General features: G+C 38.9%; 1 protein-coding gene across 3 annotated transcripts in view; it reads right to left on the bottom strand.

The window, feature by feature from the left end:
- Window positions 1-8097: 8097 nt before the first annotated feature.
- CCNY (cyclin Y) overlaps window positions 8098-16668 on the bottom strand; it is a 122549-nt gene continuing 113978 nt past the window's right edge. For all 3 annotated transcript variants that reach the window (XM_065831172.2, XM_071805302.1, XM_065831173.2), the window contains one exon: window positions 8098-10606. In XM_065831172.2, coding sequence (XP_065687244.1) covers window positions 10490-10606 — 117 coding nt within the window. In that variant the 3' untranslated portion in view covers window positions 8098-10489. The remainder of the gene's footprint in view (window positions 10607-16668) is intronic.

Below are 16668 nucleotides of genomic sequence, written 5' to 3'. Positions count from 1 at the left end.
CACTTACATTTTTGCACACTGTGAGTACAAATCTGAAGGTTTGGAAAGTTTGAGTTCCTGTATTTTACAATGAGGCTGGTGAACACATTTCATCAATGCCCAACACCTGACATTAATGAGAGGCTGAGTTCTTTGCTCAGGCGGGTCCAAACCCAGCAGTGTTCAGGCAGGCAAAAAGGATGGTGGACCAATATTGTGGAAACTGCTTAAGTAAGAAAAATGCCTCAAGCAATTGGGAAATAGATTTCACAATAAACAGAGGATGGCAATAATATATTTGGCTGATTATGCTGTAAATCTAGGACTTATATGCTATCGCTTCTCGGTATGAACATTGCCAGATTTGTGGAGAACAAATAGATCCCTGTTTTCAACATGCACAACAAAAGGGCTAATTGTGTGGGTTCTCGATATCAGTAAATAAATCTGTCATCCCAGACTTAACATACAGGTGGCCACTGTGGAATCAAAATAAGAATTCTTTGCACCTTCTTGTATTTCATGGCCGATCATTTTAAGAAACAAAACCTATACTGTTGTCTCTGTTATTGAACACTGACACTTCTTTTTCTTTCACTATGGACAGATGAATTGCAACTACATGGTCATTTGAACCCTGCACTGGGCACCATGGGGAAAAGGCTAAATGAACACAGAAATGAAAGAGGGGAGCTGAAAATAGAAATGTGATTTTTTTTTTCCTCTCTATTTCACACACAGTTTAAACCTCAGGAATGACTGCAGGTGGTACAGACTGTGGATTTCTTCTTGCATGTGAAGAAATGTCATTTTCAAGTTAAATTCACTCCTTTGCAGAAGTCAAAAGTTACATTCTTTTATATCTTATCTACATGTCAAAAATATGACTTTAAATCCCCCCAAAAGCTGTATCCTGTACATAGCAAAATCCTTACCTGTCTATAAAGAACACGTGCTTTTATCATATTTTTTCACAGCAAGAGACTTCGATCTTCATCTGTTTTTAGAGAACAATAATGGGAAAATCTAATATTCCTTGTAGCTGCTACTCACAACTTACTAGGGAAAAAAATCAGTAGATTCCTTGAATCAATATCAGGATGTACAAGTTCTGTACGTACATCTAGAAATAGAATATCATTTATAGGACAATACATAAATGAGTTTTTGGACTTCATTTTACAAGATTTCTTTCGACCTTAATCTGTGACTTGCTAATAGTCTGTTTATTGAAGTTTTAAGTGGCCTTGTAAACAGTATTTTAAACAAACTGTAAGTAGGCCAACCTCCGTAACACTGCGGGGAGGGGGGAAATCACTATTTGAATGTCACCCCAAAATCTTTGCTTTAAAATACAGACCCATCTTGCTAGTTGCCTATGGTTTCTGTTCTGTTTTCTCCCAAAGAGAATTTTTAATAACCATCGCTAATGAACTCAGAACAGACTGGCGGGACAAACGGAATTCCCTTGTTAAACTGCAATAGTATTCATACTTAAGGTATTGTATCGATAAGGATTTTTTGTTTTAAAGAGGAAAAATATCATAAACTTCAGCTTGATGGCTCAGTCCTTAGTATCTCCAACTTTCACTTATACCACTGAAATATTTACAATAACACCAAAAGGGTATCATGGATCCTGACAGATTTATTCTGATGTTTTAGAGACTGAAAGAAAACAGATGAGAATCCCCACAGCAGATTTCCCTGCAGGACCCTCCTTCTCAAGGTGGGCTGGGACCCACCAGCACCACTCACCTCCCGGGACCAGGGAATGGGAAACCGCAGGTGGTGGGTACATCGTCAAACATCACATTTGGGCTAAAGCAGAGAGTAATAAAGGGTTTTACCAAGGATGCAAACAGATACGGAGACCAATTCTGGTCCTGCTTCAGGTCCCGTTTAGGCAAGGGGAGATGAAACACAGCCCGTGCTGTTCTTGAGTTCGGCCTCCCACAGAGCTGCTGGCTGATGCTGCTGATACACAGAATTGTTGGCTTCATACTGGTAGCAGCTGTTTTTATTAGTAGCAGCTATCTAGTTTTTAAGCTAGCAAAGGTTTTACAACCAAATCTCTTGAGAACACGCTGCTGTAGACATCTCTCACTAGGCTGGTTGTTGCAGAGCGGAGTGAAGAAGCGAGGGATTCCTCAAGTCCTGCATGGTTCGTGCTACTGGAGGAGGCCAAGAAACACTATAGCTTCTGGAGACACAACCTAGGCTATAACAGGCAAGAAAATATACAGCAAATACATCAAATATGATCCAACAGAATGTATCAGTAGCCTCACCCATAAAAGTGTATAAGAAATCTATCTCTACCATCCTTATTATTTTTTTTAAATGATAGTTTGACAGTCTATTTAAAAAAAAAAAAATTATGCTCCTTTTACCTACCCACCACTCCCATGGCACTTCAGCCTTCCCCTTACTGTGCCCAGGGCAAATGCAGCCAGAACGATCTCGCAGTTCTAGACTTATTCTTCTTCAGCTTTGCTCCAAAGGCGGCTTCTCCCTAGACCTAAGAACGGTCTCCAGCAAACCAAATTTTGTCTCAGCAAAACCCTTCAGTTTGCCTGAGTAAAGTGATTTTTGCCCATTCCAAGATATCAAACAGCTTTCATTGAAAATTCTTTTAGTACTGATAATAGAAATGAAATTTCATTACTACAGCAAGGCAAGAACACAGCGTGGAAAGACAAACCAGGACTATTAGCCCAATCTTTCTGTCTCTTCTGCATTGTGACAGGTACTTTGCCATTTTAGTCTAATCTACAAAATTGCTACCAATTACTGTGTCCCTGACACATTTAAAAATTGTATTAGTTCTTTCAACTGGCCATAGATATGTGGATATATTGTGCCTCCTAACTGCTGGTGCTATTTCACTTTCCCTTTTTATGCATGCATGTATATATGTATGTATTTATTTACTGTTTTCTTGTTACCTTCATTTTCCTTAATATGAGAAAAGTACTTAGGGCATCCATAAAGTCTTAGGAAACATCTCAGAGAATGGTTGTGTAAGTACTTTTACCCACTCAATTTGCCCATGATGGTTTTATTTCTGGAAAGCCAATCCTATAAATTACCAAATACCTGCATTCCTGAATATAACTGTATTCTCTAATGTACATGACAAATGAAGTTATGTTGTGTTTATGTATATCTAGACAATTAACCTTTCCTTCAGTGATCAAATGCATTTATCTGCAAAAATATACAGCTTTGGAAGGTTATATTTGAAAATCAGCATGAGTCCCTCAGGACACGTCTAAACTGCATTCCCACAGTAACACTGTTGTTTCTACACATTTAAGACAGTCAGGAGGACTTTTTTGCTTACTGCTTAATGTTATGGTTACTTAGGTACTGACTTCTGCTCCATTTAGTGGTTTGTGTCAGAGACCTCCAGACACCCATTTGTGACCTGCAGGAGTTCCTGCCCCAGATTGCGATGCCCAGAAGTTGGCAACGGTAATTTTCACTTCACATAATGTGCACGCCTGACTCTTCCTACCTTCAGCAATTACGTGATTCATCCCCCAGGTTTAGAGGTTTCAACTCCTCTAGTGTTGACAAAGCAAGTATCTAACAGTGCCCAACGTGAGCTGAAATGGGAAAATTAGATGCTGATTGGGAATCTTTGTATTTCACAGAAAATTCACGTCTGATTTCTTGCCCTGGTTTCTTTTTCTAAAATAAGATTATTTTAGAAGAGTTAAAAGGAAAATGCCGCAAGTGTGCTCAGCTATCCAAGCACGCAGCTCTAGGCAGCGCATGTTTTAGCTGTCTGTGTGCTTTCAGGAGCAGAACAACTTTGTTCTGCCACATGTCAGCAAAACAGAGCAGAAAAAGAAAGCCTTTCTGATGTGCCATAATGACAGGCCACCACAGAAAAGCCATGATTTCATGGTCTAGATCTCTCCCAGGTCAGCAACACTGAAGATGTTTTCACTGAGATTCAGGAGTAGATTCACTATCAAACAGGGACGCAGAAGATCAGGCCAGTCCTTTGTTCACTGAAGTTCGGTGTCAGACTCGATCACGGCTTCTCTAGATGAAGCCAATACTGCCACTTTATACTGTGTAGTACTTACTTTTGTTGAGCTGAAGAAATCATTGATTCAAAGCCTTAAATCCAAGCAAATCTGGAAGATGACTTTATCTGACAATATCAAAAGAATATTCAAGATAAACCCAACTATTTTCCTAGGATATAACAATCAATCCTCTAGTTTCTTAGAGGACAGATTTAAGACTTGGTGCCCTACACTAAAGTGCACACTCAGATTGTGGAGTCATGGTAAAATGCATACGGTTTGGTAGTAATAAGTATGTTAAATATTTAATGTTATTTAAACCATTTTCCCATCTCGATCACAACTCTACCAGTGCCAAGGTAGAATTCCTGTAACTGTAACAAATGGACTTTTTGGGGAGGCAGGGGAGGTGGGGGGTGGGATGGGGGTGTATGTCTGTAATTCTTCTTACCCTCCCACCCTGTGACGTCAAAAGTGTCACTGACACATACTGGGAGGTGTCACAAGCGGGAGACTCTCTTTACCCCTCTCTTTACACAAGCTCCACAGCACCGTCAAATTGCTCCCAGCAGCTTCTGTTCTTAACAGGGGTTCTTTTGCCTTTTTTTTTTTTTTTGGTAAAGTCTACCTCCAAATATTATCAATTGTATTCTAGTACCTGATAAGGTGAACTAAGCTTTTGCATACACAGGATGACCTTCTACTTTAAGGCCACAAAAGAAATGGGATGTAATTATGTAAGTAAGGTGATGACCAGTACTTTCCAAACAATCCTAGATTGTGTATCAGCACTGAGATAGTACTTCAATTCTAATGCAGCTTATTCAAGTTTATTTGGTGTATTTTACGTGTTACTTCTATGCCATTTTAGTCAGTACAACCTCATCTTTCTCCTCCCAGGATTTATGGCAATACAATCTGCACCTCCTGTCCCATTGCAGGGAGACAATTATCCCTCAGACTCCAAACATCATCACACTACTTCAAGTATCATCAATGCCTTTTGGTATTAACACACAGAAGATACATTTTTCTGTCTTTATGCCCAGGTTTATTTTAAAACTATGCACGCCTAATTCTGCCTCATGACCCTTCTAGCACACCAATCCCCATCTTTTTGGGCTCTCCTTTTCCCACAGAAGAATGCTTAGCTTGCCTGAAACACATGAAAGAGAACTATGTGGTCACAGGATGATCTGTATTGTTTAAATATAAGGCAGCTGCCAGTTCCCAAGATACCGTTTCCATGGAGAATAGTTTGTACTAATGTCTAAAATAAAAGGGCATGCAAACCCGGAGGCAGTGAAGCAAGAAAAGATAGAGTAGAATTAGCTCTAGACTTGCGTGTGCTGCAGAATCTCCTACGTGAGGGAGGTGTCTTACTCTTAACGCCTGGTTAGTAAAGCCCTCCTGTCCCATGAGCAAGTCTTCATCTGCCTTTTGTGTTCACAGTTAATTCAAAGGGGGCAGTAGTGCTAGTTCCAAAGATTTTCTAGCTTCAAACTTTCACTGCATTAGTTACCACAGCACCCCAGTCTAAGTGTCAGAGATGCGAGGAAAAAAGCAGGTCTGAAACTAAACTATGTAAGTACATTGAGTAAGTCAATCCTGTAAGTACATTGTGAAACCATAATTCACAAATATAATTTTTTTACATCATCTTTCTTGTTATTTGCTGCTCTCAATCTGCGGAGGCCATTGACATCGTCACAAAAGATACTGCCCAGTGCCTTGAGTGAGCTTTACAAACTGAGATATTCTGGACAACCCATGGGAAAGGCAGGAATCCTGTTGTCACTCATCACCACACCAAGGAGCTTGCTTTGTGTACCATCACTGAAGAGTATCTCCAGCTAATAATAGTCGAAAGGCTCTGCTGATAATGCTGAAACACATTACACACTATGTAAAGGGCATGAAAAAAACAACTCTTTTTTCACATCGAATTGCATCGGACCAACCATTCTAGAAGGAATGTAAGAAATACAGCCTATTTGTACTGCTCTGTCACCTGCTTTTCCTCAATCTGCCATCCTATCACCTGTTTTTTCTAACGGGCAGAGCCCAATGACCAAGCCCAGAGAAATGTGTTCACTCATTTTCAAGCTGTGGTTCCGGGACTCACCAGTTGCTTTTTGTGGATTCTCAGAAGAGGACGCAGGAAAGCAGGTTCATGCACACTACGAAACTTTTATTTTCAGCATCATAATCTCTGTCTGCTATCACTTTTGGTTTCCCTATGATCAGCAGTTTCTCTTCTAAATGTTGTTTCTTTTTTAAAGCATTTTCTAATAGTGGTTACTACATATCTTCTGTTATTACCTTTAGTTTACACAACTCGAGCTCTCCTCAGGTCTGTGGTTTCCTCAAGAAGTAGTTCAGCTACAAAGAAAAAGCAGAAACAGAAGAAAAACACTCACTGCCCTAACATTTCCGTATACATCTCAGTCACATTCACACAGGTATGACTGTGTTTATATGTAGAGTTGTTTTCTCAGAACCTGTTAAAGACACTAACGGGACACTCCACTGCAGTGGTAGGCAGATGCTTTCAACAACTGTCAATTCACACTAAAAAATATACATATATACATTCTGATTACAGAAATGTGTTTGAAACAGGAGTGAGGAAAGTGCTAAAAGTGAGGTCCAGTGAAGTCCTTATGAAGACCACATAGTAGCAGAAGCAACATGAGTCTGCAGTGATGTGCAGTGTTTCAGTCTGTAGTTTAAATGTCATTTAAATGCAACGATTGTTACCAATAAAGTACAACTGTAAATCATTTGTTGCTTCAGCTGTTAAGGCTTTGTGTTTTTTTTTTCTCGTTCTGCCCTTTCAATTCCTCTATCCACTCCCACATACTGCTATTTTTATATATAGTAAACACGACCAGATGTCACTTTGTCATCTGCCACCAACACACCGCCACCCTTTTCTCATGAGGTTTTTGCTACTTCTAATCTTGAGGTTGTATCTAAGGTTTCTGGCATTAGGGGAGCCAGGAAGTAGAGAAAGAGGTGTTAAAAAACAAAGTCTAACCAAGACTCCATAAATGTAAACAGTTCTTCCATCGTATGTTTAGTTTACATGATAAACTAAGCTACATAAGCTAAGGGAAACTAAGCCATATATGCTGATCTCTCTCTCTCTCCCACTCTCAAAAAAATAAAAAAGATACATAAAAAATACAGTTATTGAAAAGGATACCATTACCCTGCTATGGGACAGGATTTTTTATGTTTCTAGCACTAGAAAACGTGTATACTTTGAAGGACTGAGAGGGTTTTGCAGAAGGTGGAAAATGTGATTTGACCTTTTACTTCCTTTTGCACTTTACCATGTGACACTTCACCAGTGTTCTCAGTCCCAAAGAACGGTGTCTGTCAGAATGATATGTAGCACTTACAAAGAAATAAATAGAAATAAAAAATGAAATACCAACAAGTCTGCAGATGGAAACATCTCTGGGCTGCATGAATAAAAAACCCTTACAAGACACCTTTCCCAAATATTTATCCAATTATCAATGTATAAATGACCAAACGAATGGCCCATTGGCTCAACATACAAAAATAATCCATTAAGACAGTGATGCTTGAAGGGACAGGTTTATTACATCTCCTACACCTTTTTGTTTCTGAGCTGGTGACCAAAATAATAATGAAAACCTTAATCCAGAAAACATTTACAGCGAATTTAGTTTCAGGTTCTGAAATGAAAAACACAATGTATTTGTGCTGTTAATTAAAACACTACTTGGTTTTCCTCCCTTCTCACAGCCCAGGTGATTCTCTAACCTTGCAATGGCATTTTCCATACAGTAATGCTTAAAAAACTACACTAAACACAACATAATCCTAAATAAGAATTCATTTTTAATTACATGGTATAGAATGTCTTGCAAACAAAAGACACTCAATTAAGATTTACTGGCAAGTACAGTATTTTTTGGCAGCCCTGGAACAAACCAGAAGAAAAAGCAAAGAATTATTCTATAACCATGAGGGAAAGAAACATCCATCTAAACGCTGAGGATTCATACGGCAAAACTTAAGCTAAAGAAAAAATCCACGCTTACAGCAGATTTTGCTTTTTAATTCTTAGTGCAAGAAACATAACCAAGTTAATCACAGAATCAGTACTAGTTAGGAATATGGAAAATTCTCCTATACAGAGGTAGAGTCCAGTGCACAAGGCTAAAACGATATTCAATAGTCTAAACAAGACTGAGCCAGGTTTTACGGAATCCACTTTTAAAAGTATCAGACTGTTATGTACATACATACAATAAATAGACTATACAATCTTTAAAGTAGTTTAATAAACTTCACAAAAATTATAGTAGATGCATTGAGATCTTTACATAATCCAAAGTTCATATCTCTATCACCCAGAAATGGATAAAACCAATATTCCTGATATCAAGTTAAATGGAAAATAGTTTAGCAAAGTGTTGATAAATCAAAATATTTTACATATTTTAAAGCCTAAATTTATGCTTATAAAGATGAATCTCAAATGCTCTGAAAATGTTCCTTTTGATACTATCTGTAAAGAGGTTTCAAATGCTGTCATTTGCATTTGTATTCTTATAAACACTTTCCTTACATTCCATGTTCAAGGGAAAAATGGACGTGGAGACTCACAGTTCTGACACATTGGCACAACAAGAAGTGATGAGAATTCGATTCTTTTAAAGGCCCAAAGGACCTCAGGAGAGAATTTATGGACAAAAGCTTCATGTCTCAAACTACACAAATCACATCAGCAAGTGAAAACTGTTTGGTGTTACCACATCAATCCCGCCAGCACCCGCGGGTGTCCGATCAGCCCTGCACTGAGCTCGGGGCCCCAAGGTTCGCTACAAGCCCATAGGGCTTAATAAAACAAATATGGAATCTTTATGGGTTTACCACAGTAGTGTATAAATCAGGGACGTCTGTTGCCATTCATTTCAGTGATAGTCGCAAAGAAAGGATTTCAGGGAACTGAGAGTTTTCAGCCGTATCTTTCTAAACTGTGCAAAAAAAAATGGGGGAAAAAAAATTGCCCTGGGGCATTATAAAGCAAATATGCTTATACCGACAAGTTATTTTCTATAAAAGGTTCTTAGAAATTCCAAGGGGGCAACAGCCACAGTAAGAGGGAACCAGTAACAACAACAGAAGAGCTTGATAATCAGAGTTGAAAATGATGTTCACAGTTCAGTTACTTCTAATTTCTATAAGCACCTATGCTGAAAAACACAAGGGTTTTTATTTTAGCTTTGAAATTGAATCTACTTGTGAGAAATACCTTAAGATTCCCATTCTGCTCTTCTACAGGCCTTCTCACTGGAACATTTCTTTTTTTTTATATTATTTTTTATTTTATACAAACAGACTCACTTTGATTTAAAGTAAACATACAAAAATTGAGAATATTGCTTGCAACAATGGAGCTGGAGGTGAAGGAATGAACTAGTCAGGCCATAAAAAAAATGAAAATGAATCCTGCTAAACTTCTAATGCTATGAAAATCTGCAAAAAGGATCACAAGATCTGTTGCAAATTTCAGAGATTTGGCCCAAGTCTTATCATCATCATCTAAATACTTTAATAACTGTATCTTTATATTACGGAAAAATAAATGATTCCAAGAACTCAGGAAGGCACACGCACCCAAGTATACTATAAATAAAACACATCATGAAATTACGAAGATCTTCTGATCCCTGTACACACTTTTGGTTCAGCACTATGGTCAAGTTCTCTCTTTTGAAATACAATAAAAGGCATACAAGAAATATAACATATGCATAATAATTATGAAGAATAATGCTAATAAGACAGCTTACAGAGAAAAGTGCAGTGAAAAAACCCAACACTATTTATTCAGGGGCTTGTGCTACTGTAAATACAGACTTCGTATTTGCTGCTGTGCAAAGGGACAAATTTATCCTGGGAAGCAGCAACGAGGAATGCAAAAAACAACAAAAAAATAAAAAGGATATTAAGAGAAACCTTTAAGATGGAACCTTCCCAACTTCATTCCTCTCGTGCACAGTCATCTGACTACACGGATTGTTTTCAGGCTGCCATTTCTCTTCATGAGTACAGCATATTAGAAAACAGCACAGTTCTTCAATATTTTTCTGCCTCTACTTCATTTTTCTGTTTCTTCTTCCAAGCACCTGATTGGCTCTTTCCTCATAAAAAGGGTAAAGCTGTTAGTGAAAGTGAGAAACAATTGTTGCCCATCTTCTCTCCCGAACACTGATTTCTCCATTTCTCCTTCCACTTGGTATTTACTCGTGTGCTACACAATGGGGAGGCACTGTAAAGGCAGCTTGACAGATTTAAAAATTAAAAAAAAATCAGAAGTCTTTTTTGTTTGTTTGTTTTTTAAATCACCCCCACCCCCAGCCCACCCCCAAAAAATGGATGGATGAAACAGTACGTCCATAGGAATATTCCAGTCTCCTCTGTTAGGAGATAATAGCAGGGGACCATCTAACCACAGTCAGATTGTCAGCACTGACTGACCGTTTCTTTGCAGCTTTCCTGAAGTCCTTATATTTATCTTCACACAAGCGGGAAATGGCCTGTAAGACAAAAGAATGAAACAACCTCAGTTGCATTGACCACAGCTGTACAGGTAAAATAGAATTAAACATGAATTTCTACATAAAGATAGATTTACAGAAAGTCACTTCATTAAGCAAAACATGTGAAGAGCTTCTCACATAGAAATGTTAAAAACCTTCTGAAGAGAGAGAGAAAGATTATTCAAACGTCAACTCCTACTATACTACACTGCAGTTAATGTCTTATCATTCTTCTACTGTTCTTAGCCAAGTTTACGCCAAATCTTTGTTATAGATCTCACATGCACAAATTTACTGTGCCCTAAAATAACGCATCTAGTAGAGTTCATATGGTTGGGATAGGTCACACTTGGCATCAGCAGTGATGTTAACTCTGGTGTTCGGACCCACAGACCCGCAGAGACAGCTCACTGCAAGGAGCCATCAAGGTCAGGTTATAAAATAAGATGAACTAAACCAGTATTTTTATTTACCGAGGAATGCTTTTAAGTGGTGTCTTAAGATAGGATGTTTTTTAATAAGAAGTACTGTACAGACAAAACTAGTACAAGTGTTTGATTATAAACCAAGACATTACAAATTAACAGCCTGACTCCACTGATCATCTTTCTTTTTCTTGATGTGTACTCTCAGAGCACAGCAAGTTGCAGTAAGTGATGAAGAGCCCTTCAATTTCATCAGCCCTGCAAAGACCAGACGTAGGTATGACAGAAGCAAACAACTTGGGCTTCTGAGAGCAAGTACAATAATGCTTTGGTCAAGGCAGCCACAAAACATGGCTAAATTTAAAAAAAATACAACAAACACGCACATGAAATCCCACCATCACCACCACAAGCAAACCAATTGCTACTTTATATATGAAAACTAAATTTCCTTTTGTTGAGACCATTCCTGAACCAAGTTTACTTCCTTGGTACAGATGAAGAACACAACAGAATAAAATAACACAAATATTCCTGTTGCTTTGTAGATCATAACTTAACTCACTTTAAACTGCTTAGTAACATTTTATTTAGTTTAACCAGGAAGTCAATGGACTAAGAAAGTTTATGCAATTCAATCAGATTTAAAATCCAATAGATGAAAAGAGTTCAATCATGAAATAATGTTCCAAGGCACAGCTTGGCCAACAGGTACAGTGAGGTGAAGCTCAGCGTCTTTCAGCTGCCAAAATCAGGCTGTTACCTTAGGCACCAAACAGCCAGAGAAAGTATAGAGTTCAAAATTGCCTGTTTCACAGGAGAATTTCTGTTCTGGCAGTTGGTCAGACAAAACAAAATTTTGCTTGGGAGTGGCGCTTCTTATTTGGCACCTCTAGTCCCTGGTGATTAATCATATAGATAAGGAACACATGGACTGCTGTTTAAAGCAGTACTCTGTCTACAGATGCCTCTTCATTTACAAATAAGTTGCAAAATTAACATTTGGAGCCTGTTTGACAAGTTAGTGAGTAAACTTTAGCCTCACATATGAGGAAAGAAGACAAAAGCAGAAAATTATAAATATTTATTATTGTCCTTCAGTTAAAATAAATCCAGATAAACTTATAAACATGTCATCTGATATTTCTGTTTCTTTTATTGCTAGAAAAGAATTTTTTGACAGTTGCAAGGTACCATTTCTCATTATGAAATCAAAACATTCCTAAAAACAGCAACACTATTCAATTACATAGATGTTGAACTTGATTGTAATATCTGTCATCAACTGGAAAAATGCATACATGTATGTTCTTCCGTTATATATATATATATACGCATACAGAACTAGAAGTCAGTTCCTCTGCTGAGTTATATGACTCTAGATGAGACTTTGCCAGTGGTGAAGGGGGCCAGTCAGGAGAAGGGAGAGAAGAGAAAGGCCGTAGTAGTAATATGAATTTTGGCTGCATGCACAAGTTTGTGTAGGGCAGGACGGCAGCAGGGCTGAGCATGGCTTCACTGCTGGGAATGCACAAAGGCCGGCAACTGCCAGTGCTGCAACACCCCAAAAAATGGACAGAGAGCTTAGCAGGGACAGACAGCACTAAGTCTGGAAGGGTTATATATAAGGAAAATGGAAGAAAGAAGAAAAATCACTGGAACAACTAGATGTTGTGATGATGGAAAACACTTAAGTGTTAACAGGGTCACATCTCTGGGATAATGCAAGTGTGTATGGGCAGATCAGTGATGATCACTGGTGTACATACACTTAGAGTTGCTGCTCATTGCCACTTAAGTTTTGAACCACCTTAAGTACTGCATGTGCACAGCAACTTCCCTGAGCACCACATAAATTTCAAACCTGCTATTTCCATTCTACAATAAGGCAAAGGAATCTGGTATCAGAAACAGTGTGTGGCTTCTGTCAGCGCTAGCTGGCCAGCAGGACCAGGGCAGTGATCGTCCCCCTGTACTTGGTGCTGGTGAGGCCACACCTTGAATCCTGTGTTCAGTTTTGGGTCCCTCACTACAGGAAAGACATTGAGGTGCTGGACAGAGTTCGGTGAAGGGCAACGAAGCAGAGGAAGGGTCTGGAGCACAAGTCTGATGAGGAGCAGCTGAGGGAACTGGGGCTGTTCAGCCTAGAGAACAGGAGGCTGAGGGGAGACCTTATCGCTGTCTGCAACTGCCTGAAAGGAGGCTGTAGCATGGAGGGGGTTGGTCTCTGCTCCCAAGTAGCAAGTGATAGGACAAGAGGAAATGGCCTCAAGCTGCACCAGGGGAGGTTCAGATTGGATATTAGGAAAACTGTCCAGGGTAGTGGTTGAGTTACCGTCCCTGGAGGTGTTGATAAGACACGTAGATGAGGTTCTTGGGCACACTGTTTAGTGCCAGCGCTAAGTTAACAGTCTTGAGGTTTTCTTCTGACAAAAATGATTCTATGATTCTGTGATGGGGGTTATCCTTAATTTATAGGGAACGAAAAGAAGAGCAGTTGGGTTACTCCTGACAACAGGGCAGAGGAGTTTAGCTCTGTCTTCACTTCTTGGCTAAGAGGGTTCTGAACACAGAAAACGTGAAGGATCACAATCAATCACTGTGACAGCAGGAGGCTGGAGAGATATAAAGACACTGCTTGTTACTTATATCTTTTGCTCCTCTTCTTTGTCTGATCTATGGGACTGCACCTCTTTAGGGCCAAGAAAATACAGCACATAGTTCAAAGGGTTTGAACCATGTGCTCAAGCACTGTCCTAATAATGAAAAGCTCGGACAACATACAGTCAGTTAAGCTGGGAGTGCACTAACAAATGCTCTTACAAAATCTAGCCTTGAAACAAGCACAGTGCTGAGACCACAGCAGAAACAGGGTAGGTGCGTTCTGAGGACTTACCCCAAGAGCAGAATCTGACTCATATTCAGCTCAGTACATGGAAGAATAACCCCGTGCAAGAGTAGGAAATTGCAAAATAGTGGATTAAGGTTGGATATCTAACAACTTTCTTGGCAGAAAAATCACCCATCTTAGAAAATAGTTTCTCAGGAGAAGCAAAGGAAGCCTCAACATTTGACATAATTAAAAGGAAGGAGAAAACACACTACAACATATGCTAGTTTGAAAAAACAGCATTGGCAGGTGGACAGACTGGATGATCTAATGAAAGGTTATTTGCCATTTTTAATTTCCCCATACAATGGGGAAAAAAAAGAAAGAGAGGTCATGAAAATGGTTTCTGGCTACTAGGTAGACTGGTATAACAAATTCAGTACACTTTTAGGCCACAGGTAAAGTAAAAAAAAAAAAATTACTTTCATTTAGCAATTTAAAAGACAAAGGTACTTAAGCGTCATTTGTGGGAACATTATATATGGAAAAACATCCCCTAGAGATGCTCCAGAAAGTTGTATTTTTTTAACGAGTACTACAACCTCTTACAACACCTCAAAGCTGATGGATCTTGTCCAGCATTTCCATTTGATGAGGAATGGTATTTACTAGCCTTGTCTTTGGTCTTCTTGGTGTTGGGTTTTTGTTTGTTTTTACCACAGGTATGTCAACCTCATGATATTTGCAGACATAGCAATGCAGATTCTGCCATGCCATATCTAATGCTCCTGCTTCGGACTCATAAAATAGCTTGAAAACATAAAAGCAGAAAAAATCTTTTATAATATAGCCATTTCTCTATGCAAGAGTTTTCATGACTTCAAATGTCAGTAAATAAGTTGTTTAAAATCTTAGGACCGAGCAAGGTCCCTTCCCTTCCATTTACCAGACAAGGCAAATCCTTCCACTGCACATATACACTCACTACGAGTCTGTTATCCCTCATCACAGACTGCAGCTTTTCTCTCAGGATCAAAACTATCACAGCCTATGTGGTACTACATCTCCTCCACTTGACAAGCCCAGCAACTGTTTTAAAAACAGAGAGCTCTGGGCTGAACAGCACACGAGAGACCTAGAAAAGTGCTGCAAATGCATTTTGATAACTCTTGGCAAACGAAATGCTTAACTGTGCTCAAGGAACTAGGCTATAAATTATGCTGTCAACCAGTTTCAAGGGCACACTAATGACAACCAAGAACTGCCAGGGAACGAGGCAGTTCCTGTCATGTCCCCTTCATTTTGGCTACAGAACTGGGGCAAGGAGCTGGTGGACCAGGTTGGTTCCACGGCAGCTCCTGTTCCCTGCAGACATCTGCTTCGCCTGGCAGGGTCACTTCACAGCCAGCGCGTGCGGCAGCGCAAAGCATCCCCAACACGGGCAAGTTTTTATTGAAAAGGATTTATTTAAAAAAAAAATCCCATTATTTTAAAATATGCCTTCTCTTCAGTTAGTAAAGAAGAACCATCAGTATCCTCTGGGTATTCACAGTCATATCCTGTTTTCTTCTAAGGTTTTAGGAGCTATCGCCGTTACCTTCATTTGTAACCTGCTATTGTACATTGTGTGCAACACAGACTAACAGTGTGGGGAAAAACTGTGTACTAAATTATCTTTAAAAAGCAATTTGCTCAATTTTAGTTTATGTAACAGAACTTATTATCAAGATCCATTATCTAAGTAACTTTGTAAACTATCTCTTTCATTTCAGATTACAATCCAAATGAATTTTCATTTTTAGAAATTGTCTTCAATAGAAACAAAAATCTGACGCAAATCTACATCACACTCCATACACAGAATTAAGATACATTCTTATTAGAGCTACCTGTGAAATTTAGAAAGAATATCTAGAAAGAATGAGAAATACAACTTCAGTGAAATCTGCTTTGATTCTTTCTCAAACATTTTCTGTTCCCATTACAGTCACAAACAAGTCAATTAATCTTCCCACACACCATTTCCCCCCACAAAAACTTGTATAGTGCTGCCTGCCTGTTTTACAAAAGCACTACGAGTTTCAGAACATGCAAAGCTCACCTCTGGTGCAAGCTGTTATACAATTAAAGACGTGCAATGTTAAAAGCAGTTAGCACCTAATGATGAATTTCAAAATTAGTAACAAAATGCGTATGCGCTCATGCAATAATGCCCTTATTTGAAAAAGTCATATATGAAAGCTCAGGAGAAGTAGATTCCAGACTTGCAAAGTGCCCAATATTGTCAAGATTATTTTAAATTCCTCCTGTGTGTGTGTGAATTCATAGTGCCCTGCATTTTGCAGGTCCAGACCACCCAATATTGTGTTTTCTGCACATGGTATATTCAGGTCTCATAAGCATACATGATTTATTCACTAAAGACGTGTGCTCATTTCTGTTTCCCCATTACTGAGAAAAACACGATGGAAGATAACAGACTTGGATCCACGTGAAGTGGAGCGATAGCAAATAACAAGCACGTGGAATAGTTATTTTCAGCAATATTTGTTAATATTCTGTCCTTCAGGTGGATAATGAGTTTCAAGAAACCAAATGAAAACACAAAAACAAGCCCAATTCAGACAACTGGAACTGAAAAAGAAATGGAAAGCAAGACACGGTATGAAGTTCAAAAAGCTGTCTTCACGTCCATGAATACCCAAAGCACAAAATAGTTACGGAAATCAGAGCACATGATATTTATGTTCTAACTACAGATGGGAATATTTGGGAAGAGAAGGGAGAAACAACATAAAAATTCC

This window comes from Patagioenas fasciata, chromosome 2, assembly GCF_037038585.1.
Source record: "Patagioenas fasciata isolate bPatFas1 chromosome 2, bPatFas1.hap1, whole genome shotgun sequence".
Lineage (NCBI taxonomy): Eukaryota > Metazoa > Chordata > Aves > Columbiformes > Columbidae > Patagioenas > Patagioenas fasciata.
Note: the sequence above shows the minus strand (reverse complement) of the source record. Positions and strands in the feature narration are given on the sequence as shown.